A 26,392-nucleotide genomic window follows, 5' to 3' on the forward strand; every position below is an offset into this window, starting at 1 on the left:
CATGGAGACTTACAGAAGCAAAATGAATCGTGGTGATCCACGAGACTTCACTTCTACTGAGAACAGATCAAGAAGAAATACAAAGTGAAGGCTGCAGATGAGATAACAAGAGGGACTTACAATCAGTAAACACTAAACCAGGTAGCCTGAAGGAAGTCACCATCTTTGGGGATTTGGGTGATTGATTCTCTGCCCAGTGAGATCCATACTAAGGGGCTAGAAGCTAATAACAAGATTAACCCATTGGCCAGTCCTGTTGCTTCTACCTCCAGGATTTCCTCAGCCCCTAAAGTGAATCACCATGTCCACTGCCCCCATCCTGGTCTAGCCCAGCACCGTGTTTGCCAACAGCTTCCTGACTGGTCTCCAGTCTCCCCCAGGCCCCTCAGTCCATGCTGCTCACTACAGCCTGAAAGAGCTTTTTTGGGGGGGTGCTGTTGCTCCCGTGCCTAAACCCTCTAATCCTCCCACTCTGAACTCAGAATAAAAGCCAAACATCTTTCAAGGACTTACCAAGAAGGCCCACTGTGCTCGAGCCCTGTGCGGCCCCCTCACCCACTCTGTTCCAGCCATACCAGGGCTCCTTCCAGCCCCTTCCTGACTCTGACCTTTGCACATGTGCTTCTCCTGCCTGGGACGCTGCCCTCTTCCTATGCCTCCTGCACATCCTACAGACTCAGCTGAAAGTCACCTTATCTGAGAGGGCTGCCCTGACCATCTCTGCTGTGGCTGCTGCCCTTACTTATTTCCCTCATAGTGCTGATTCCAATGTGCTCTGTGAGAACATTCTGGAATCACAGTCTCTTCCAAATACTTACCAGGGGCCAGAGACACCCAGCACACACAGCATCTGGACACAGCATAAATAACCACCCTGGGTTCCTAGTCATTCACTCTGCTGCTGAAACACAAGACTTGGGATATCGAACAATGATGTGGAACTTGCCTTTAATAACCCATGCATAAGTACTTGCCTCGGAAATGCACAATACTATTAGAACAGTTTTTCCAGACACTTCTGAAGCAGCCATGTACCCACTTCAGCAGAAGTCAACCTCAAACCTTCTTTGGTGCTCTAAAAGGTTCACTAGCAGGTGGGGATGTCATTGCTCTGTGAGGCACAGCAGTTCCGTGGGTGCTTGTCCTAGGACTTGGAAGTTGGATTGTGGGGCTCTTAAATCCCTTCTCCAGGCCAGACCTTTCCTAATCAAGGTTGAGTTGGTACCTACTGACCAAGGGGCCTCAACTCTCAATGCCATCTCCATGAGATGAGCCAGTCTCTGTGTCTCTGTGGAATTCACTGGGCCAGGTGTGTACCCACCCACCTCTGCTGCTCCCAAACCCCTAAACTCACTTGGAGAGCTTCCAAAACCCCCAGGTACTGGGGCCTTGCCCCAGATCTGACGACTCAGACTCTCAGGGTGAGACCCAGGAATGTCCTGGCTTCCCAGGTAATTCTGACATCCATGGCCATACCTGGGCAGATGCACACATGGTCAAAAACCCGAGGCTCAGAGAAGCAGGGCAACTGGCTCACAGTCTCAGCACAGCTGGGTGGCACAACCAAGTCTCAAACCCAGGACTTCTGACTCCAAATGCAGCTCTATTCCAACAACAAGCCACACTTTATCTCCCTTATGACACAGGAGGCATCTGCCATGCAGCAGCAAGGCAAAACCCTGACTTCAGAGTTAGAGAGACTTGGGTTCAAACCCAGCACTGCAGTTTGACAACTCAACTGGGGCCCTCGGACAAGCCTCATGAGCCTCTGGGCTCCAGACCCTGTTCTCGGAAACAGGGATATTACAGAGAACCTCAGAGTTGCACAGACAAGGAATTCCCAAGGTGAGGACCCCTCACATATGACAAGTACCAGAAGTTCCCTCTTTTTGACACGTTTTTCTCCTTACTCCTAAAATATGACTCCCAGCATGGCAGCTGATGCTCACTGAGCACTCACCCTGAGAAAACATGGTACTAAGCTCCACATGCTTCATACAAATGAACTCACTTAAAGCTGAGAGCAATGCAACGAGAGAAGACATTGCTACCCTACCTCGTGGATGGGGAAACTGAGGTGCCAAGAGGTTTCCTAAATTGCCCAGAATGAGGATCAAGCCCGCCCCAGAGGCAGGGCTCTGGCATGAGGCACCGCTCTCCCATAGCCCTCTGTCTCCAGTTGTCTCAGCCCATGCTCTCTGCTTCTCCTCCAGCAGCTTGGGAAATACATGAGTGTTTCTCTAAACCCTCCTCTGTGAGGGGATAAACTAGAGAACAGAGGACAGATGATGCTCAGCTGATGATCAAATTAGCTGAGGCTGCCAAGATCACCAAGGGGAGGATCCTAAGACCTACTCTGAATTCACCTGCAAAAACTGCCACAACTGATTAATAACAATGTCTGTCAAGCGCAGGGAAGGAAGCATGCTACATCAGTATCCAAAGCTGCCACCCCTTGGCATCAGTAAACTCTGACAGTCCAGGTCTCAAAGGCTCTCTTCTTTTCTTCAAATATGTCTTGATTGTTTCCAAGTCAGAAGCAACTACTCCTGTGATCACAGAGGTTTCTGCCTTTACTTTCATTGGGTATTTCTTTCACTCCAGTTGGAAGTCTAGGTCTTTCCGTATCTACCTCTCTCACTAGATCCCCACAGCCATCTGCACTGTGTTTTATAAAGGGTGATTCACCTCTAAATTCCCCTACCTGCTGTCAGCAGAGTTTCCCATCCTGACAGGAATGGTACTAAGGGTGCAAGGCAGCAGGAAACCCAAATGGTTAATGGGGCCAGCCACTGGCAGTATGGACAAGAGAAGGCCATAAAGACTTGGCAAACCAGCCCCACAGCCCAGGGACTTGGCCAAGGAAAAGCACAGCTGGCCTGCAGCTGCTGGTGCTGCCTGGGCAAGAAGACCATGTAGCCAGTGGCGTGAAGGGCCACCCCACATGGCAACTAAGGAGGGCAACGGTCCCCAGAGATAACCCTGCCCATCAAAAAGCCACAAATTATTGATAAGCATCTGTCATAACCCACCTGATGACTTCCTACAGCCACCTCTTATCCCACAAAGCCCCCATAGCCTTGGTCAACACCACTCTCCTGGACTCATCCACAGGACCACAGTTCTTAGAGGCTTCTCAAAGATGTGGGGGTATACTAGTTTCTACCACATGCTTCTTTTCTGCCCCAAACTGCCCCTGGCCAGCTTTCACGGGCCCCTCAAACATCTGCTTATACAACAGTTGCTGCCTGTTCTGAGGCCTCCTCAGGGAGGTTCGGGGACTCAGTGTGTGGGCAGCTGCAATCAATCAAACCTCTGTTTTGGCATCCCGACCCCTCCCAACAAATGTCTTGCTTCTGTTTGAAGCATTGTTGAAAAATACAATTTGTTGTTCTTCCAAGCTGACCAGCTTGGAGTTAAAACTACAGCAAGAACTATGCCACTCAGGGACATGGCATTCAAACGGTAATTTTTTTAATAGTAGCTTTTTCTGAAATCTTTGCTCACACATATGTGATCCATGTCTACATGGCCACGTATAGCTCAGGTTTTGCTGGGAATCAACCAATGCTTGGTGACCAAACCAGGTCTCAAAAAAGCAGTAACTAATAATGTCAGCAAAAGTCCTGCATATAAACAATCCATATGCTGAGGCTGGACCATGCCCTCTATGGTACACAATGTCATTTTGCAAGAGAGGCTGCAGCTTCATAAAACACCAGACAGAAAGAGTTGCAAAAACCCACGTGAGGAGGAAAGCTGTAGGCGGAGGTCAGCAGGATCAGACTTGCGCAGGGATCGGTGCGTAACTGATCCTCCGGGCTGCCTTCAAGCACCTTGCTCTGTGGAACCAAGCAGTTGTGATGACAATTACAAGGAGGGCGGCCATTTCCCGACTATGTCCTTGCATCATTTCCCTGCGCTGGGGCTTTCCTCACTACAATCAACCTCCTCACTCAGGATCCAGATGCTGAGTCACCCGCAGCTTCATTTGGTGTCCCTGCCCACAATCTTGGCATGCAGGTTTTGAGAACACATGAGCAAGGACAGTCTGAAAGCAATTTCTACACACCCCCAACCACTGTGTCTCATCTTTACTGCTAAGAGAGACAAGAACCACCACTGCTGGCTAACTGGACAGTTGTACCCCAGGGATATGGCTGGGCAGGGGGAAGGTGGACTCCCAGGATCATTTCTACCCTAGTTTCAAGGGTGACAGACATGAGACAAGAATACCCACATATGGCCAACTTCCTCTGGCAGGTGGCAAATCTGATTCTGTCACCATTTCATAACCCTCGGCTCTGAACATGGAGCTCACTGAGCTGCAGGGCAGGCCTATGGCCAGCAAGCCTCCTTCCCATTTACAAAAGAAAAAGGATGAGGCAAGAAGATGAACGAACAAGTAGTAGTAAATGTCAAGGACAGAAAAGAGAGGATAGAAACACAGAGTGGGGAAAGGTGAACAAATAAAGAAAAGGGGGAGTTCTTAGACTGATTGTGTCTCCAAGGAACGTCCGCCCTTGGGCCCCAATTCTGCTGCTGGAGTCACCAACACCTTCCCTCCGAGCCCTGTAACTATGACAATTAAAGTAAGTATTTGTCAGCAGGCCTGACAAATACCCTGAGCCAGCCAGTGCATTGGGTGGTGAGTGTGTGCATACAGATAGATATAGATACACACATATGTATATATACATACATACAGACAAACATACACGTACATATATGTAAACACATTATACACACACACACGTTATTTCCCTTTCTCCTCCCACAGTCCTCTGTTGGTGGTGGTGGTGGTATTTGCCACACGGAGACTTTAGGCAATTTTCCCAGGGCTGACAGCCTCCTGTCCCTCCTCTGGAGGAGTTCTGGTTTGTCAATATCCCCTCCTAAGTGCAGATCCAAAAGTGAACACCATGTCCAGAAGGGGTCTAGCAGGCCCAGCAACAAGTAGAGCCTCAGTTTCCTCAGAAGGGGCTAGAATGGACAAGCCCTGAGCTCACATGTGGTTCTGACATCCTCTGCTTCTAGCAGAGTCTGCACCTCAGGGCACTTATTCCTGCTAAACCCAGCTGCAGATGTAGATGAAAACAGGGCCTTAGACCTCAGAGCTTTGTGCCTTTCTGCTGGTCTGACTCTCTTGGGTTATCTCCCTGGTCCCTTTTCTGTTAGCAGGTTGGAGGGGTTCTTCTGGCTATCATCGCCCCTCGGGCCACTCTGACCAATGGAAGATGGAAGCCTCTGTGTACTCATGCACACCCAGATGGAAGCCTCTGTGTACTCATGCACACCCTAGAGATCTTCTCTGGGCCCCAAAGGTCCCATCCCCAGTGAGGGCCTCCAAGAGAGCCGGGGTTTATCAGAATGCCCAATTGCTCCAAAAGCCTAACCAAAAAGGCACTTTGCACCTTTCATCTGAGCTCCTGTGCACCTAGTCCCAGAATCCACATGCGAAAGGGCTCCTTTACAAGAAATCTCAAGTGGATCGCCCTTCCCCCAAAACCAAATGTATAAACCAAAATCAAAATACCCATTAAAGAGAGTCCACAACCCAGCTTAAAGAAGCATGGGTCAGCACCAACCCTGGGTACAAGCCTATCCTTCCATGAACATCGAAAAAGCTCGCCTACAAGTCTTTCTTCCGCAGGCATGCCCACTTCCCAGTAGTTACAAATACTGAGTGAAGCAACAACATACAGAGGCTAGGGTCTATGGGCAGTCGGCCACACATCAACCACCCTGAGGCAATGCGCAGATCTCTGTACACCAGCGAAATGCCCAGCTCACTGGGTACCCAGGCACAGGGCCCTGCAATGTCCAGGCTGAGTCCAGGGCTCTTTACAAATGAACATGGCTCGCCCTAGGCCTGGTTTTTCAAGGCCTCCTGGAAAAGCAAGGCCTATCTCCTGAAGCCATAAATCATCCAGTGGGGAAGCCAAAACAGGCAGAGCCCCAGAGCCCCATGGAGAGAGGGCTGGCCAGGGTCTAGATGCTTGGTGGGAAATGGCTCTGAGTCCATGGGCCCCATCCCCAAGGCTCTAGCCATAGGCTCTTGAGCACATACTTCCCAGGGGCCCCTCTGTACTTTCCCTGTGCTCTGTTCTACCCAGGACTTGCTGCCAAGCAATCAGCCAGGACAGACAGGCTGAATCAATGCAGCCTCCTTAGGCTCCGGCGTGCCTTCCTGGATCTTGGAGGCCTGCCTGGAGTCGATGAAGCAATCTATACATCTGGGCACAGCCCCACCGAGCGATATATTTTTAAACAGTTTCTACCCAATGGAGGCCAGGAAATGTCTCCATGATGCCAGTGGTGTTATTCCAACTGTGGCTAGTAAAATATAATAACATGTGTAAGTTGTTTTTATTAGCTATCTAGCTTATTAGCTAATAAAATAAGCTCAGCATTAAAAGTTTAACCGAAGCTGTTTATCGCACCCAGAACTTAGGGCTCTGGGTTTCCTTCAGAAGTCACCCCAATCTGTCACATTTCCAGCCTTTTTACCTATTTAAATTTCTCCAGAGAAGAAAAATTCCTCTTGGTACCCAATGAATGTGTTCAATCATTGTCCAGCTAGTAAAGTCAAAAATGTCCACTATACAGGAAGAAGAAAGGGACAGACCTGGAAACACAATGGAAGAAATAGAAACTGGACAAGGAGGGGCAGGAGGTCTAGGAGAGGCATGAGCACATCACTAACTTGCCTTCCAGCTGCAGCTCATGAGCAAAGGCGGCCAAAACATCTGGACTCTGGGCCAGGTGTGCTCTAGACTTGAGATACCTGCACCTCTTCTTTTGTGGGAGGACCTCTAGGCTGGGAGGGAGAATTACAGGAGAGAGAAGAAAAACTCCGTAAACAGAAACTGCATCTTCTTTCTAAAACAAAAGGAGGCCCACCTGAGAAAACAACCCTGGGCCCTGAAGGAAGACAGTGTGCCTGCCCGAAACAGAGTGGGCACAACAAGACTATGGACCTGGCCATGACACAGTTCAAGCAGGGCCAATTCCTCTGAGACCGTCCTCACCAATAAGCCAATCTTTATCCCCTTAAACTGATCAATGAACGATGTTTACATATACAGACCAGAAAAGACGGTGGTCAAACCGTGGCACTAAGCAACTGAGGGCCACCTAGATGGACACGGACCAACAGTGCTGTGTTCTACCCACCATGTCAATGGCCACAAGGGACAGCCCTCCTCTCCAGGCCTCACTGTGACACACTCATCCTCGGTCCTCCTAGCAGGAACCAAACACAGCTAGCCCTCAGGCTCAGAGACTGTCCTGATGGGATGCATTAACTCCAAGTTCATCTCATTCATATCAATACCCAAGATCAGTGTTAGCACAAGGCAGGGCTCCAAGACAAAGAGGATACAGTTCAAGGCACAGGGGCATATAGCCAGAGGCTTCTCCTACAATGAACAGCAAGGATGATTACAAAGGCAGCACGGAGGATACTGATCACGATTTCCTGATGGTCTAACATTTTCGACAGTTTAATCAAAAGAATAAGCATCCCCTGCCTCTCACTCTCTAACACCATTACCCACAGCCCTGATCTCAGGATCAGCATAATCCAAGTGACATTGAATCCCAATGTGTGTGAGTGTTTCTTACAGCGGCTGCAGGAGTGGATTCCGGCATGGGAGGGCCCCAGAGAAGAGCTGGAAGGGGATTACCAGCGTGTGGTCACATTGGTCTGCCTGCCGAAGCCTGCCTCTCCCCATCTGTCAGCTCTTATACCACTAGTACTGCACTTCACAGGAAAACAGCATGTCTGATTTTAAACGGAGAGATACAGACCCTTAAAAAAAAACCAACCTAAATAAGATTAACCACCTCCTGGGCATTTCTGAAACTGGCATTCTGCACTTGGCTGGGATGGGCCAGGATCATCAGAGGCTCCATTGAGTACCAACCTACTTCTGCAGCACCCTCCAAGCTGCTGGGGCTCTTACCTGTGCCATCTTGGCAAGGTCTAGGGAAGGCCTCTGCTCCTGGACTTCTTCGGGGCGCCGCCGTTTAACACCAACCTTCTTGTCATTCAGGACACATGGCTGGGAGCGACTGCGGGCAAGCCCACTGGAGCGTCTTGCCAGCTCTGGTGTTGAGGCAGGTGTGCTGTTGGCTGAGGGTGGACAGTATTCCACAAAGGAAAACTGCTCGTGCGAGCAGGAGAGGGACCGTTGCAAGTCCAGCCGGCCCCCTCCCATGGGGTGTGGGTCGGGGCTCCAGGTATCACCCACTTGTCCATAGGGAGTCAAGCCTGGTGCCCCTTGACAGGACTGCCCCCTAAATTGGTGGTGGAGTACTCCCTGGTCGCAGGGTGAGGAGAGCATGTTGGCCCGGGAAGGGAGGCTGAAGCTGGAGCTCCTCTGCATGGTGCTGATGCCATTGGAATAGCGCTGGACACTGCCCCCGCTATAGCATCGTCTCTTTTCCACAGGAGTCCAGACTTTGGATCCCAAGGGCCTCCATGATGTCCGGCAGCTGGACATCTCATCAGAGAAGGACAGTGACCGGCACTGGCGCTTGCTGGGGGGTGCTGAAGGGTTCCCATTGTGGTCACTGATGCTGAGGTCTTTGATCAGGCTGGTCACGGCGCAGGTGGTCACCGCCTCCTGGTGCCACAGTGAGCCATCCTGACACTTCTCAGGCAGGCACTCCCAGATGCTGGCACTTGGCTGGTCAATCTGAAGAGGGCATTTCCTGTCCAGGTCTCGCCATCTGTCATTTTCTGTTTCATAAGTGACAAAGAGAAAACAGGATTTTAGAAGGCCTTTAGACCAGCCCTCTATCTTCATACCAACAGCATACATGAGATTTTAGAGCCAGAAAGGCCCCTAAAAACCATCCAGTCCAACTTCAATTTACAGATGAGAAACTAAAGCTCAGAGAGAGGAAATGAGCCCTACAGTGTTGAGTTAAACATAGAGTGAGGCCCAGAATCCAGACCCCTGAGATGCCTGATACAGTTTTCTTTCCAACATACCATACTGCCTCCCAGCAAAATCCAAAGCAAAATTTTTCACCTAAGATGCTTTTTAATCTTATAGGTGGGAAACTGACTTGCTCCACAGCCCACCCTGATTGGTAGCAGAGTCAGGACATCATATCTGCTAAGTCTCTACTCAGTTCTCTCTTGCTGTTAGGACTGGCAGGAGACCACGGCCAAATATGAGTCTTTCAGTATTTCAGATGGTCAAGGTCAAAAATGGAGCTGGGGTACTGACAGGTTAGTTCATCTGAATTCCATTTTAAAAGTACTTGCTAATAGAAGCTGGATTTTTTTATTGATTTATGTCCCTTCCATCAAAATGCTCATCAACATCAACAACATCCAATCACTGCACTTTCTCTGTATTCACTTGATTTTTCACTGAAACAGGATATTTAAAGCAATTAAAATCTATAAGAGCAAGTCTTTGGCTACACAGACTTAAGGATATAACTTAATCTTACATAGTCAGGTCTCTACTTGAATGCATGAATAAGTAAGCTAATCCTAATGTGAAATGCTGAATTTGCACTTGAGTCTTTATTTTAGTGAAATATTCCAGAACTATTTGTTGTTTTTCTACTAAAGAGTCAGGCACTGTGCTGGGAATTTTAGGAGATGCAAAGATAAATTTGATATAGTTCTTGTATTCAAGTTTACAGCACAAAAGCAAAGTTAAGAATATGCTATGTTGGGCTGGCCAGTTAGCTCACTTGGTTAGAGCATAGTTCTGATAACATCAAGGTCAAGGGCTCAGATCCCTGTACTGGCCAGACACAAAAAAAAAAAAAAAAAAAAGAAAGAAATATGCTATGCTATCAAGGATCAACATGTTAGCACTCTCTATTTTTTGTAGGCTACATGTATTTATAAATTGTGCAAATGTGAATGGTTTGAGTCATTCAGTCAGCAGAAGGATAGACATGAAACCTAAAATGATATTCAGTATGTATTTCAATGCACACTCATTCTCACAGCAATGCGATTGTTTACTGAGCACCCACCCTCAGCTATGTAATCCACACAGCACTTTGCACACAGGTACTATCAAGGCCCAGATGGGAAGATGAGGGTTATGGGGAAGTTGAATAACTGCCTAGGGCCACAACAGCTAACACATGACAGGATATAAATCCAGGCTGCCTGACCCCAAAGCCTGTGCTCTATTCACTACATTACAGCGCTAAAGAGAACCACCGGTGAACTTGACACCGGCCCTGCCCTCAAGGAGTTTATGGGTCAGGCAAGATGGGCTATAGGTTCAGAACATTGTGATTTAACCCACACGAGTGCTCCAGACAATAAGGACTACAAACCTATCACCTCTACCAGTGGCCACTTCCCAAAGGGCACAGAGAGACACCCTGGACTGAGCATCACAAGCAGCAGCTACTTGACTGGTTTAAGACGGATGATCAATGCAGCCCAAAGAGAGGTCCATAAGCCAAAGGAATAGCCAAGTCATGGCTAAATGTGATGCTCATTCCTCTTTGGCACTGTGCAGAAGGTCATGAGACACAGAGCCTGAGGGGCTGGGACCCTAGGCAGGGGACAGAAGGAGGAACAGCCCAGAGGCTGTACCCATGGAGGGCCTCAGAAGAGGGAGATGCAGGAGAGAGATTTTCCTTAAGGCCTGGCAGGCCAGCTGTGAACAAAGCAGGACTGTGGCTAAACATCCGATTCATCTCATCCTAGAATCTTCCCAGGCCCTGACTAGGCAAGGCTCCATACCTGTTCCTTCAATTAGACCTGGTAAATTATTTCCAAAAGTTACGAAAAAGTATCTTTTTGCAAGTTGCATTTATGTTGTTCAAATATGTCTTCGCTACCTAAGAAATTATTCCCTTTGAGTATTCACCATTCTTTTAAAAGTTCAGCAAACTAAAACAATAAAGTAAAATTAAAAGAAATGAAAACTGAGTCATGACAGTCTCTGTTATCTGTTTTAAAAGAGAGAAAGTTATCCTTAGAAAAAAGTGGAGATTTATGTATGATGCTGTTCATCAAAATGATATGAGTGACAGCAAAACGGTAAACATAACTATACTGTCCTACAGCAGGGGGTTGGCTAAATTACAAAGGAATAACATGGAGCATGAAAAACCACAGTTTCAAAGAATATTTAACGATGTGGGGAAATGCTAATGATGCAATGCTAAGCCCAGAGAAACAGGATATAAAGCTATATAGACAGCATGATTCCTATTGAGTAAAATATGTATGTTATATGTGAAGACGAAAAGGAAATAAACCAAAATGCTAATAGCTGGTTGATTTAAATTTTTCTCCTTTTTTTTTTTCTTATCTCTTTTTTGTTTTTCTATGAGGAAAAATGTATTTCCAAACATGTGGACTACCAAGCCCACTAGTACTGTGCTGTCTTAACTCAGGAAGGGAGCCAGGGTCAGGGCCAGGGGTTGCAACCCATCCTCCTCTGGGTTTGCTCCTTCAGGTTTTCAGAAAGTCACAGTAGAATAATGCTGGTACCAACTTCTCTTTTGGGACAAGGCACTGAGGAGCCAGATGGGGCAGAAATGTGGTGGAATGACAAAGGAACCAGTGGACTCAGCCACAGAGAAGAGAGGGCCCCAAGATAGCACCATGGCGGACAGTGTTCAAGGAGCCTGAGGCATACTACAGAATGCATCTCAAACAGACCTCGGGAAACCTGTGTAATTAAAAGAGATTGATCCCATCCTCAGAAGACACCAGTTTCTGTTCCATGTTTGTTTCACTGGCCTGGAATTTTCCCTAACTCTCGGGAAATCATGAGATGAAAAGAATTGGGAGCCAATTAAACAAGAACGTACTGTCTCTCTCCTTTGGCAGTGCCCTTCCCTTCCCCGGCCATCCCTGTGATCTAGTGCTTCTTGACCGGACCCCTCAGGCCTCCCTACTCCAGTCCCACCTCCTCCCAGGCCTCTAGAGAATTTTCTGAAGCCGCCACCTACTGTGTTTGTCCATCTCCTTTGGCAGTTGCCCATAGCCTCCTAGAAAGAATGCAAATGTTTCAGCCTGGCATTTAGGCCCCTGTCTACTCATTATTTCCCTGGCAGACCCTACACTCCAGGTGCCAAACTTCCTATGACACTGGAGTTCAGACAAGAATCATGTAGAGTCAAAATCATCCCTGAAAATCTTAAAAATATCCCAGAAAGTACACTCCTCCTGATTTTGTGCAGACAACCCTGAAGAACAATTTAAAGTTCAATAATGAGACTGCAGGAATGAGCACAGGTAAAATCTACATGCAGAGGACTAGGAATCCAATTTGCTTGGCCTTGAGGTTAACTATTAAATCCCCAGTGGGTATCAGGGTTGGATGGTGAACTCTTAACTTACCCCTGCTTTCCTACACAACCTACTCCATTCTGTTCTGAAGAGTAAGCTGCTATGGCCTTCATATAGAAGATTTCTTAGTTGTTCTGAGGATTCAGAATTAGTTCTCAACTCAGTCCACTAGTTCAATGAGAAGCACACTGCAAATGAAGTAAAGTTGCAGCTTCCCCCAAATGTCAGATCTTTCAAGCCTTCACATCTTTGCAAAGGCTTGGAATGTTCTTCTGCTGTCTTTATGCTTTTTCCACCAAGAGTCTCCTACTCCTCATTTTAGAACCAATTCAAACCTCCTCTGAGGACACATCATCTCCATATAACCCCATGGGCACCCACAGTTCTTTGCCTAGATTTTCAATCATGTGGTACATATGTTAACTGAACCTTAATTATCACCTCACGTATCTACTTCTACTTAGCCACAAGCTCTTGAGCACAACCCCAGTGTAGCTCTCTGGCACCAAGCACAGAGCGTGGCACACAGCAGACTCAGTCAGTGGAGAGTGGAGAAAGGAGTGGGTGACAAAATGCAGATGAAAGCTGCAGAGCAGGCTGTGGGTGTTCACTTGGTCTCATTTGTCTTCTGTCCTTGGCATGGGTGACCCTTCCTTGGCCAGGAAGCTCCAACCTAGACTGTGCTTTGAACCCTCTGCCCCACCACGGCCTCAGATGGCTGCGTGTGAAGCAGACAGGAGACTGGCTGTCAGAGCAATGTCTAAGATACTTTGAAAATGCAAAGCACTCCTACTGTGTATCAATACCAGCCAGGTGGCCACTTGTTCTGTCTCTGGAGCAGATAATACTTGTTTTTATCTTTATCACTTTAAGAAGTACAAAATAAGAAAAGCAAAAATAACTGAGTCTATTTTAGCCCTTGTGTTTTCCCCCTTCGCTCAGGAAACAGAAAGCAATTTGTTGGGTTGGGTCACCAGATAAAAGAAACAGGAATAGAAGCTAATTTTTAATGGCAAACTGCCCCAAGTACTAGGCCCCAATGTCACACTATACAAAAGACCTCAGTAGGGCTCCAAAAAGAGGATACACCACCCTTCACAGCCACTCCATTCAATATCACTTCTGCATATACAAATATAACTCTTTCAAAAATGACAATGGCCATGGATGTGGGGCGTCCCACTGAGCAATGATCACTTGGTGTGATGGAAAGGGTGTGGACCTGGGTTTGAACCTCAGCTCTGCAAGTTACTTAATCTCTCAGAGCTATTATGAGAATTAAACAGGTATCTAGCATAGGGCCTAGAGCAGGCTCTCAAAAATGGCAGGCATCATTACAATAATTCATAGTATTGGAAAATATTCATATTTGAAGCTCAGCTCTTCTGCAACTCAGTACTAATCTCTGGAATCGGGCTGGAATGGGAACTTATATTCTCTGCACTAGGATTTCTCCAAGTATGGTTTCTGGTCCACCTGCAGGGGCATCTTTTGAGGGAAGGGGATGTTTGTTAAAATGTGGACTCTTCGGGCCGGCCCGGTGGCGCACTCAGTAGAGTGCGGCGCTTGGGAGCGTGGCGGCGCTCCCTCCAAGGGTTCGGATCCCATATAGAGACCGGTCCGCTCACTGGTTGAGCACGGTGCGGGCGCGACACCGAGGGTTGCGATCCCGTTACCGGTCACGAAAAAAGACAAAAAGGAAAAAAAAAAAATGTGGACTCTTGGTCTGGTAAATCAGATTCTCTTGGGGTAGGAATCTGCATTTTAATAAGTCCCCAGATTATTTCAATACAAAAATGTTGAGAACTACTGCTCTGGACTATAGGCTACACAGGGGCCTGAATTCTCAAACACCTGTCAGAATGGCAGCCTAGTCAGACCATCCAGCAACACCCAGGAAGCTTCTAGAGGGTTGAGTATTCTCTACAAATGTGTGTCCATAACATCATTGAAAGTTGTTGTTTTGGTTCTGGACTGGGCCAACTATAGGAAGTAAAACTGTGGAGAAGGATCACTTTACCCTCAGGTATCCAGAGGTCCATGTTTCACAGGAAGAGGTGGGGACCCCTTAGGGCTTCCTTAAGCTGCCCGGCATGCTCTGGATGGAGAGTCACTGGCGAAGGCCTGAGAAGCCAATGACTCCTGAAAACAGGATGAGTCTGACGCCTCCCAACTTATTCCTAAGAATCCGCTGTGGCCTATAAGTTTTATCCTGAAGCTTCACAGAGAGACTCCCCACCCACCTGGAGCCCAACACCAAGACTCTGGCAGACCTGGGCAGGCATAGCATGATGGCACACAGCCTGAGAGTAGGCACACCAGCTGTTTAAATTCTATCTGTTCCTGTTACTATAACCTTCAGGTGCATCTAGTTTCTCCATGTTCCTACCACACCTATCTTTACAAGTCTGAAATTATACGTGGGAGTGTGTGTGCACACCTGTATGTAGTGTAGTGTAAACACACACAGGGCTTTGCATACATATGGGAGGGTGAACCACACAAACATCCTTGGGTCCAGTTCCCTCGTGGATAGACCAAGTGACCAAGGACTTTTCCAAAACTGAGCTTGAAGTTTCTCACTTTTGATTACCCTGTGAGGCAAAGGAGACTCAGATTACATATGTAGAGACAAGGACCCAAATCCCCAAATTCACACTCACAAGGTCCCAGTCCCACCACTCCTTGACTAAGGAGTGTAGAAGGTTTCAGGGTGCAAAGATCCTAGAGCTCAAAGAAAGAAAAAAACTCAGAGGAACATGAATGGCATTTGACCTCAAATGTTCTTGTTTCCATTTCTGCCTTTAAACTTAAAGGGAAATCTCAAGGGACCCAGATTCTTATGGGACTATAATCCTTCTTATGTTCAAAAGACAGGGGAGTTTTACAGCCCTAGAGAGCTCTGTGCTGTGTTTTAGACGCTGCCTTATAGTGACATAAGCACAGCCAAATGTGGTTTCTAGAAAAGGTTAAGCACCTTAAGTACAGACCCAACATACAAGATTCTTGCAGCCTCCCAGCCTAGTTAGCAAGCCTCCAGCCAGATCACGACTGGCTGACTCATTCTTGGATTTCACACCTATCTACTTGTGCTGACAATGAGTACCTCTCCCCTGCCCTACGGCCAACCCATAGCACAGGTAGTTGTGCTACTTGGTCTTGGGGCTGTAAGGACTCTATGCTTGATCTGGGGAGAAGTTCACCAACCCTCTCAATAGGAAACTCTAGAGAATTGAGGTATCATTCTGCAGGCAGCTTTGGTAAACTGATTTTATGAAAAAAGCATGGGGAGGAGGAGGCAGAGCAGTGGCACAAACTCTCCCACAATGGTTTCATCTATTTTTAAATGGACTGTAGAGGCCCTGGCTCACTGGAGTGCCTCTTTGCCTGTGTCATAAGAACGGAGACTCAATTCAGAGGTGTGTCAGGAGGGAAAGATTCTTGGGACTTGCCTGCCCTGGGCTCAGCCTCTGGTCCTACTCTATCACCTGCAACTGATAACAAAATGGCAACTATGCTTTGGGTTCAGGGACAACAACACAGTACATCAAGCTCCACACACAGGCCACAAGGGACAAAAGATTAGAATGGCTGGAGATGCCATTCCACCAGGTCCTATTTGGAGAAGCAGGAAGGCTGGCCTACAGGGCTCTGGAAGAAGCCAGAGAGGCTAGTGAGGACCAGTATTGGGGTTCAGAGTGGTTACCAGAGTCCTGCCCTCACCAGCAGGGTGGGGATGGCACATGGCAGCTGTCACTGCTTCTGTAAAGTCCTTGCTGTTGCAAAAAAGGGCCAGTGGGATCCCCAAACTGGGCTTGGGGAGCATGGGCCTCAGTCTCCCAAATCTATACAAGGCGGGGTGGACTGGTGCCCTGTGACAGCCCTTGTATCTCTGACCAGGACCTCCTACTCCATCCCCAGCACCTAGGGGTATTCACAAATGTGTAGAGAAAAGCAAGTATTCACAGTGGCAACAAAAACTCTGCAGGGACAGAAAGGTCAGTCTGATTCATCTCTTTTAGATCCCATCCTGGTTATGGGTGTGCACAGAACATGGGAACTGGGAGACTTCTTGTGATTCTTGTATCTCTAAACTGATGTGCACAGCAAAGCTGGGTGCCATTATACAGTCACGCTCTTATATTATACAGAAAAAGCTCTTCAGGAAACTGTACATAAATGCACATTAACTGTTAATTAACTAACACCCCAATGGGATCATTGCTGAAGCCAGGAAAGAGCAGGAGTGTATATCTCAAGCACATCATTCATCTCATGGGTTGTCACAGCTATCTCCCCATATCACCAGTGGGAAAACTGAGCTTCAGAACAGTGTCATGTCTCCCTTATGTATACACAGCTAGCAAATGGCAGAGCCCAGACTTAAACCTATTGTGCAATCCCATGGCCATGTTGAGCCAGGCTGCCTCCTAATTTGAGCATCTTTCTAATACAGAAAGCATGGCACCCAAAAACAGACTGGCAGTAGCCATTCCCTGTCCTCTGGCACTATTGTGCCCCCCACCCCAAATCAGCCCAACCTGGGTAAGAAGGCAGCCTGAGAGGCTCCCTTTCACTTGTTACTGTAAACAGCTATCATATGCCAACTATATTTCACATCTACTTCCATTCTGGTCTTTATTCCAGAAACACTGTCTGAAACCAATAAGTGGTGCAAAAGAGAATTTAATGCACACTGTAGAAATGAAACTTAAACTATTTTAGAGACTTTAAAAAACCACACATATGACCACAATAAATAATAATAAATTTTAAATAATAAATAAATAAATTTTTAAAAATCACACATATGCATACTTGCACATGGATGTAATTTTTTTTAATGAAAACAAATCTCGTTCTAGCCTAAATATAAGCAGTCTCCATAGGAGGCCCTGGCTCAATGATCACATTCAAAATGACTATCTCTGCAACAAAGGCCAAAAATTGGGCCTGAGGAGCTCCATTTTGTTATGTTGCTCATTTTGTTTCATTCGTTTGTCCTAAGAGAACAAAAGGACAACCTCTGAATGCCAATTTTTTCTTACAAGGTGTAAATTCCATTTTCAAAGACAAACAGTGGCTGAGTTAAAAGACCAAAAGCTACCAAACCTTAAAGTGAAACCTCTTAGTCCCACACACCTCAACACAGCCAACTAGTAGAAATTAATACAGAGAGTGCCCCTGGGAACAACCCTTTTATGTACAGAGTAGACTTTAACAGCCAAGTAATTAAATACTCATAGTAAGGGCTTATAATTAAAACTCTGACAAACCTGCACCAGAGCAGCACAAGTAGGGCTGCTATAATATTTTTACAATTCCTTTTTATACATAAAGTATGATCCTTCTGCCGAAGTTTCCTCTATGTTCTTTGCCTGTGAAATAGTTTACAATAATAAGTAATTTGTTACCACAACTTCTAAAGTAATAATGGGTTTTCATCCAATTTTTTTTTTTTTAGCATATGAATTGTTTTGTCCTCTGTCCACTGGACTTGTATTTACAAGAGTTTCCCTAGTTGTTGTTTTTAAATAATTGGTATTGCCTTCACTTTCTCACATAGTATGTGATTTCGAGGTCTTCTCACCAGAGAAGTAAGGGAAATACAATGTGTGGTGTCTGCAATCATAACAATACACTGAATAGATGCAATTAGCCAAGGTGGTGAATAGGGACTGTTCTCACCCCATTGCCCTGTTTCACCAAAAAAGATTAAACTAGTACACATGCAACCCCAAGTCAGTGTGAGGTAGCACCTCCTACTGCAAAAGACAAAAGATCTAGAGGCAGCCATGTACTGGGGATTCATGTGCAGCCCCTGCCTCTCCCAACACAGTGTGGTTCTCTCAGCTGAAGCTGAGGCCCTATCTGCACCCACTAGAATTCAGAGCCAGGAACAGGGACTGGATGGGTTTGCCCAGCTAGCTGACCAGTATGTGGGCCACACCTGTGGAGCTGCCACCTGACCAATGCCTCCTGTGTCAAGAGCACAAGAACCAGTCATGTAGATGGCTCTTACCCTCAGAAGCTATCTGCTGTGCCGGGGACAGTCTGGGAAGTAAGAAAGGAAACCAAGAGGTAAAACATGGCCTCCACTAGAAGGAGACCTGTGGTGACAGGACTGAGCTGGCACCCTAACAGGAGGTATTGGGCCCTGGCACAGAGCAGGCCGGGCAGAAGCTTGGCTCCACTCTGCCCTGCTTCTCCCATCTCCAGCTCTCTCTGGCTTTGTCTTCTCCCCCACTTTGGAAAAGCACAAAACCACTTCTTTGTATCAAGTTCACAAACTGGGGTGGCTGACAAGGGTGGGGAGAGGCCTGGTATCCAGCTAGCAATCACAGAGCATGAAGTACTTTTAAATAATACACACACACATTGTTGTGAGCACTTGGTTATATTAGTAACACATTTTACCTAAGTGGGTGCAGAGGAGGCCAAGCTACTTGAAAGGGTGGCATTTTAAGAAGCAAACAGTCTTCTGTGCTCCTCGCCCTAATGCACTTGCCTGGGTTTCCTTAAGAACATTTATGAAACTCAAACTCATATTGGTTTCCAGCTAGGACCCTTGCCTGGGGGCTTAGAAGGGAAACCCCTGAGTCACAGGGCCAACTGTCCCCAGCTATCATGAGAGAATTCCACTGATCACGCCAGAACATGAGTCCTTTATCTCCACGAGACAGGTTGGAGGTTAGTGATTATAATAACTTGGCTTTTTATCTTTGCTCAGCATTGTCCAGCCCTGGAAGAGCCCAAAACGCTCATGAAAAGTCTGGCTGGCCCCTTGGGGTGATCTCTTCTCCAGTATTGAAAAGCAGGCACTCGGGCCGGCCCGGTGGCGCACTCGGTAGAGTGTGGCGCTTGGGAGCGTGGCGGCGCTCCCGCCAAGGGTTCGGATCCCATATAGAGACCAGTCCGCTCACTGGTTGAGCGCGGTGCAGGCGCGACACCGAGGGTTGCGATCCTGTTGCTGGTCGCGGTGCGGGCGCGACGCTGAGGGTTGCGATCCCGTTACCGGTCACGAAAAAAGACAAAAAGGAAAAAAAAAAAAAAGAAAAGCAGGCACACCTAAGATGAAATCTCACTAACTGAGGTGCATTCCCAGTTCACAGCACAGGATGAGGCCACAAAACTTCGATCCATGAGTTAAATGGGCTGGAGAGGTAACCTTAGCTTCCACTAGCACACACCAGGTTTGGTAAGGCCTCTGAATGTTGATACTCCTGCCTGAGCAACTGCACAAAGGCAGTAGAGGCAAGATGGACGGAGCTCGCATCTCTCTTTGAATCCGCACAAACACCCACAATTTGTAAGAAGAAGAAACTGAGGCTCAGGAAGATGGGGTGATTTGGCCATATCGCTAAGTGCCTCTACCATCTCGTGGAAGTTGGCCTAGTCCATGCGGAATTCGCCACCAGAAAGAAATCTCCTTGATGGTAGGGGCAGGGTCTTATTTACACTATCAGTGCACCAAATGCCTGAAACACAGTAAGGTGCTCAATTAACATCTACCAGAACAAGCCACTGAAATGAAATGTGGTAAATGAAAGCCTTGATGATGGACGCTGTCACATGGGTTAGGGTTTTCCTGAATTAAGAAGAGGGCTGAGCAACAGAAAAATGAGGCCCATGGGAAAGAGAAGCAGAAAAGGACAAGAGGACTCCACAGACCCACCACCAATGCAGTGGCTCCTGGCTTCTCCCTCTGCTGCCTGGCAGTGGCTGCAGAGCAGGAGAAAGACAGGGCCCTGTAAAAGGGAATAGCCTGGGACAAGAGGCACTGGGATCTGGCCAGCACTTCCTGAAGAGCCTCTCTATAAGCAAGAGCCTGGGGACACAGCACAATCCCTCCTGGAAACCCTGGGCCTCCTTTGGTAGAAAGCAGGTCACTGGGCTCCACAGGCTCAGACAGACTCTCCGGGGCACTCTGAGCTTGTCTCCATACACCTCCCTTCCTCAGGATCTCTGCCTTGGTCCCTGGGCCTGTGGATCTGCCCCTACAAGGGCAACTCTGTCACATACAGCCCCTCTCCAAAGGAAACCAAGGTGATCCCTTTGTTTGGGTATGGAGGCCTATTCTCAGGGAGCAGGATGTCTCATTTCAGGTCTCAGCCCTCTTTTTAACCTATTACTCATGGAGTGCTCACTCAGTGCTAATATTTCTACAAACATTATTTCACATAGTCCTCACAACAAGCCCACAAGGTGAGTGCTATCATAATTGCCATTTTTCAGATGAGAAATCTGAGGACTCAGAAAAATTTCAGAGTGACTATAAGAGCCCCAACACTGTCCATCACAAACCCACAAGAGTTCCACCTTATTATGACTTACACAGCAAAAAGGCCAAGGAAGCCTAATGCATGAACAGCCTTAAAATGAAGACCAACATCTCCACAACTCAGTTTATTAGTCTGGCCCAGCTTAGAGCTAAAGTCTACGCAGGGTTGAGGGGCTAGGCAACTCCAGGGGGCTCTTTCTCTTTCCTTGGCATGACAAAGGAAGGCAGCTCAATCGTGAGACTGTCCCAGGAAGAAGGCAATGAGGCAGGCTACTGGGCCATGTGGCTGGGGTACTAAGGGTTTGCTGAAAGCCGTTAATCACCAAGGAGGTATTCAATCATGTGGGAACAGGGCTCAGAAATGTGTCACATAGGAAAACCAAGGCCAGGTGGCCTCCCTGTTTTCATTTCCTCTGGGTGGCAGCATCAAGACGACAACCCAGCTCTCCGAGAGCGATGGCATGTGATTGAGAAGGAAACAATCTTCCTCCTCTCCCTCCTGGGTCCAAGTCTGACTAGCAAGGGACCTTGAGGAAGGTCACCTCACTAGGCCTCAGTTTCTCCATATGTGAATGAGCACCCCCTGCCCCCTGAAGCTGCTGGCAGAGTCAGAAGGATCCTGTATATAAAGAGCATGGGCCCAGTGCCCAGCACAGTGCTCAATATGACATACCCAGCACCCTCCATCCTCATTGTCTCCTCCACGGGAACTGCATCTAAAGAAGAACAAAAAAACACTATACACAGAGAGAAAGGGCTGAGAAAGGCCAAGAGACTCTATACAGTCCTACAAAGACCAACTTTGAATCTGAAAGCCCATAGTAGTTATCCATCACTGAAGTCTGGGTTCTGACTCAACAAGACATTACAGAAGTTCATATGATATCCCCAAAGCAGGGGATGGGGGGTGGGGGCAAGAAGGCCATGGAGACAGCAAAAGGAGAAACTATGCCCAATTATCTGGAGCATCAAGAAATCAATACAGTCATCTTTTTTCCCCCATAAGAAACAATAATTCACAATTGCACAGAAACAGAAAACCAAGGCAACCTTTCTGGAAGGCACATCAGTAACATGTACCAAGAGGCTTAAAAATGTTCCTGCCCTCTTGGCCTTTCCATTCTACTTCCAACATAATAATCCACAAAGCAGACACAGACTTAGATGCTTAGTCACTGTTAATTGCAACAGCAAATAAAACAGCTCCTTTACCCAACAACCAGGAGATAGTTACATGTTAAAGACATTTTGATACATCCACACAACCGCAGTCCTACAGACCATTAAAATGCATGGAATTAGCAATTTTAATGCTGTGGGAATATAATGATAACTACTACCAAGAGAAAAAAGCAAACAAATATAGTTTTCTATAATTATATGTTCATCATGGAGTGGGCTATATAAAAAACACAAACAACATAAACATATAGGAAAAAATATCAACTGTGGCAATTAGCAGGTATTGGGGCTAGGAGAAATTTTTATTTTATACTTTATACTATGGTACATTTTCTGAATGAAAAAAAAATCAAAATGAATTACTTGAGTAATCAGATAGAAACTATCAAGGTTAGACTGGAAATTACATTTGTAAACTAAACACCAGCGCCTCTCCCTTCACTTAGCCCCAGCAGCCCCCTGGACAACTCCAGCACTGCTGAGGACCAAAATAGTTAAAACACACAGAAAAGAGTCCCCACGGCTGCTCTTATTGAACTTGTGTCCAGAAAGTGCTTTCAACGTCTCACCTGGAGGACTCAGGCCCTGGCTGGAAGGACTAGAGGAGACAGCTCACAGACGCCTTGGCTACTTACCCATAATGCCACAAGAGAAAAGTGTAGGTCCTTGACTCATCTTCTCTGGCGTGTGCTGAAAACAACCAGAAAAGCTATTCACTCTTCAAGTCATAAGAAGCATGTCTGCACATGACTCTGCACTGATCCCTTGCTAAAGTCACAGTTAAAGGGGTAACTGTCCTTTGCCAATGTCAGATTAGGGAAAGGAGAAAAAAATATTTGAAGAGACAACATCTGCTCAGAATTAGGCCTGGACGCTTTGTCCCAAGTCTCCAGTGAGTTATGGAGTACATCAAGTTAATGGGCTTTAAAAACACACAAAAAGCCCCATGACTTCTGACACGAGGGGATTTTCCACATAAGTGATGTGGAGGAGGGCACGGGAGGGAGGTGTGATGGTAAACAGTCAAATAAACTGCTGGGCTGAAAAGAGGCCGGGAGAGGAGGGGACCTCCCTGGGGACAGGAAGAACTTCTAGTGAAGAGCAGAGGGCCCCACATCCCACTCCCGGATCCCTCCTTCAAGTTACATGGAGAACAGTTCTTCCTTCTCTATGTACAGGTATCAGGTAAAGATCAGGAGGGTTGGCCTCCGCTCTACAGGCTGTTTTGCAGATATAGAGAGGCCCCCCGAGGCATTCTCTCTGAACTGAAACAAAAACTCAAAGGTTATATATATTTGGTCTCAACATAACAGCTATGGCTTTTGAACTCCTCGGCACCGTATTTCCACAGTTTCCCTTTCCACTGTAAACATCTCCCCTCACATCCTACACCTGGCCTCAGTTGAACACTATGGCCACTGGGTGAAAATAGAAGCCTACTGAGGCCTAGAATCCCAAACCCAGGGCACTTGCTCCATGGCTACACAGTAAACTAAGCATGGAGTATTTTGGGTGTTCCTGGTGCTAGCTGACAGCCAGGTCAAGAGCCTGACCTCTGGTGAGAAGACTGTGCCCAGTCAGGACCCCTGGAAGAAGGTCTGCCCCAAATATTCCAAAGACTCGCTCACTCACTCATCCACTCATTTAGTAAATATGTGCCGGTAATTATTCATGTGCAGGCTGTATAACAGGCTGATCATGCAGCTGTGAAAGAAGCTGTCAGCCCCAGAGGAAACAACCTGGCATTGAGGGCTCTGACTTCTGAGAGGAGCACCCAATGCCCTCCCACCCCAAAATGACAGGAACAGGCAAGACTTCCAAGCTGAGAAGTGGGTGAAAGCCCAGGTTCTGGCTCTTTAAGGTCTGGAAGGAAGGTGGGGCTGACTAGAAATACCTGGCCCACCCAGATAAGAGGGTGGCACGTGCCTGGCACCAGCTCCTTGCCCCCTTCCCCAGCTGCCCAATCCAGGGACCTTTGTACTTGGGCAGCAGTGTGTTCATCCCATAGGTTGTTAAGAGTCCATCCTGACCAGCCCAGGGACACAGAGATTAAGGAGGGCTCATGCTTCATGGAGGACAGAGTCATGCAGACAACCGTAACACTACAGAGACACAGAGACTAAAAGGGGGCCCAGGGCATGTGTGCTGGGGTAGGAGTGGAGGTCAATGCTGGCTTCCTGGGGGAATACCTGAGCTGATGTTGAAGGAGCTGACAGGGGAGAATGGGGTGGGGCAGTCCTTCTCCAGTCCTGCCTCCTAGGTGTAAAACAATTCTTATGCTATCAAGCCAGGTCACCCTCCTGGATTCCAATGACGAAGCCATCTACAGCCATCCATGGCAATATGTGGAAAGAGTTAAAGATGGCTGCACCTGCCTCACTCCCAGCTGACATGGTTAACACTGCAGGATGCACAGCTGAAAGCCCACACCCAAGTCACCCAAGGAAAGGAAGGTAACAAACACGTGAGGGCCCTGCCACCAGGGCTATGCCACCTACACAGCCAAGTGCACAGCCTGCAGAAGCCAGGCACAACACTTGCTCCCAGGGGGAGGGTTCAGAGAAAGAAGTCAGATTGGTCCACAGCCAGGGGCCCTGCATACTGAGGGAGACAGCTGCCAGTGCTAAAGGAGGACCCAGGCACGAGGAAAACACCCGCAGGGGAACCACAGCCCACACTCTGTGCTTGCCAGGTGGGCCAAGGCAATCTAGGCTGGAGCCTACAGAAACCCACACCCGGATGGGGGCTGGGGAAAGCAGAAGAGAGTAGGAGCACTGGAGTGGCTTGTTTGCTTCACTGGCACGCAGGAGTCACTAAGGAGGGCTTGGGGTTTTCCAGACAAAAGAAGGAAGCAGAAAGTGAGCCAACCCCTGCCTCATTGGTGGAAAAGTGCTCACTGGCATTCTCCTCCCACTAAGCTAACGTGCTTTAGACCCAGAGCACCACAGAGCCCTCCCAGAGAACATGGACACATGGCACCAGCCACCGTGCATGAGATGCTGGGGTTTGTCAGCCTATGTAAAGGCCTGCAGAGGAAAGCCACTGGGGCAGCACCCAGGGCTCCCCAAGCCACCATTCACTCATTCACTCACTTGCTCATTCATTCGCTCAACAAGTACTTATTGGCATTTGCTACAGATGTCCAGAGTAGCCTGCCATTTCCCAGGTTGGGAAGACACTTCCTATACCCCAGAGCTGCTCCAGCTCCAAGACACCACCATCCCCCACCGAACATACCTCCTGTCTAGTCTCCTGGCCTGGCCCAAATTCTCTCTCCACCCAGAACCAAAGTCATCTTAAAGAAGAGATCAGACTACTGCCTTCCTCTCCAACTTCCCATAGCAACCAGAATAAAATCTGGGCCATTCCCTCTCCCCAACAGCACATCAGGACCACATGAGCCAGACCCCAGCACCCTCATCCCTACTGTCAGTCCCTCTTCACTCACACTGCCAATCACTGCCACCTCAGGGCCTCTGCATTGGGATCCTTACATGACAGGCTCTGTGTCCTCGTTCCTGTCCTGTGGCTTCCTCAGCAGCCTTCCCTGGACATCCTTGTGACATAGTGCCCTCTCAGCCCATGCTTTTCTCTTCCACGTGTTACTTAACATTACACAGCATGCATCAGTTCATTTATTCTTGTGCTTATTCTCTGCTCCACGAGAATAAAAGCTTCTTGAGGAAAGGGAGGCTGTCTTATTCACAATATTTCCAACACTAAGTGGCACCACAGCTATGGACACCTGTCTGCACCAACCTGTCTTGCTCCTGCTGCCCACACATCCAGCAGATGCCAGGCTGATGGAAACAGGGTTTTACTGGGCAGAACCTACTGCTTCCCCAAATTGCTGGGCTCATGCAAAGTCGAAACTCAGTGGCAAAGAAGAGAGAGCACCAGCCTGAGAGTCAGGGCCACCCCTCAGGCCAGCACAGGCTCTTCACGCCATCCTCCAGTGCTCCACCAAAAGGTGCCAGTGGACCAATAATCGTGTGCACTGCAGTTTCACAACCTGAAGAAATGACATCACCATTCTCCTCTGTTCTCGGTGAGCGGCCTTTGCTCCTCTCATTGATCAGATGAAACTGCATGGCCAAGTGGTGAAGCCCCCCTTCTCCTGCTAGTAGCACTCCAATTTTGCATTGGGATAACTTCCCCCTTCACCGGATAGAGTCTCGGTGGCACCACCAACCACAGCACCTCCATCTCCCCTGGCCACAGGGCGGGCACAGAACTCAGGCTTAGCTGACCTGACCGTCAATCATTCCGTGGCTCTGACTCCTGAACCAATGGGATGCTGGGGCTGATTCGCCCAGTGGGGAGACCTCAGTCTGCCCATGAACACCTGCTTCCGAAGTCCTCCCAGTTGCCTGGCCCTGCTCTTTAAAGGGTCTGATTCACTATTTCTTCTCCAGTCCTGTGAGCTCTCTCCCATGGCTCCAATGAGTTCTCTTTTGGTGTGAGTTAGCTAGAGATGGTCTCTGTCAACTACAAATGAGGAACCCTGACTAATGTCACACTGTACCTCAAGATGGGATCAAGGCCCGGTCTTGCTCTCTGAGCCCAGTCTGTGAGGGTAGGCAGGTGGTGACCAGGCCAGAATATCATGTACCCGACAGCATCCCAGGGTG

General features: G+C 47.9%; 1 protein-coding gene across 1 annotated transcript in view; it reads right to left on the reverse strand.

Moving 5' to 3' along the window:
* FAM53B (family with sequence similarity 53, member B) overlaps nt 1-26,392 on the reverse strand; it is a gene marked incomplete at its 5' end in the record, with an annotated part of 101,384 nt that overhangs the window by 46,755 nt on the left and 28,237 nt on the right. The window contains one exon of the mRNA XM_008579915.1: nt 7,968-8,746. Coding sequence (XP_008578137.1) covers nt 7,968-8,746 — 779 coding nt within the window. The remainder of the gene's footprint in view (nt 1-7,967; nt 8,747-26,392) is intronic.

Source organism: Galeopterus variegatus, unplaced genomic scaffold, assembly GCF_000696425.1.
Source record: "Galeopterus variegatus unplaced genomic scaffold, G_variegatus-3.0.2 Scaffold1982, whole genome shotgun sequence".
NCBI classification, from domain to species: domain Eukaryota; kingdom Metazoa; phylum Chordata; class Mammalia; order Dermoptera; family Cynocephalidae; genus Galeopterus; species Galeopterus variegatus.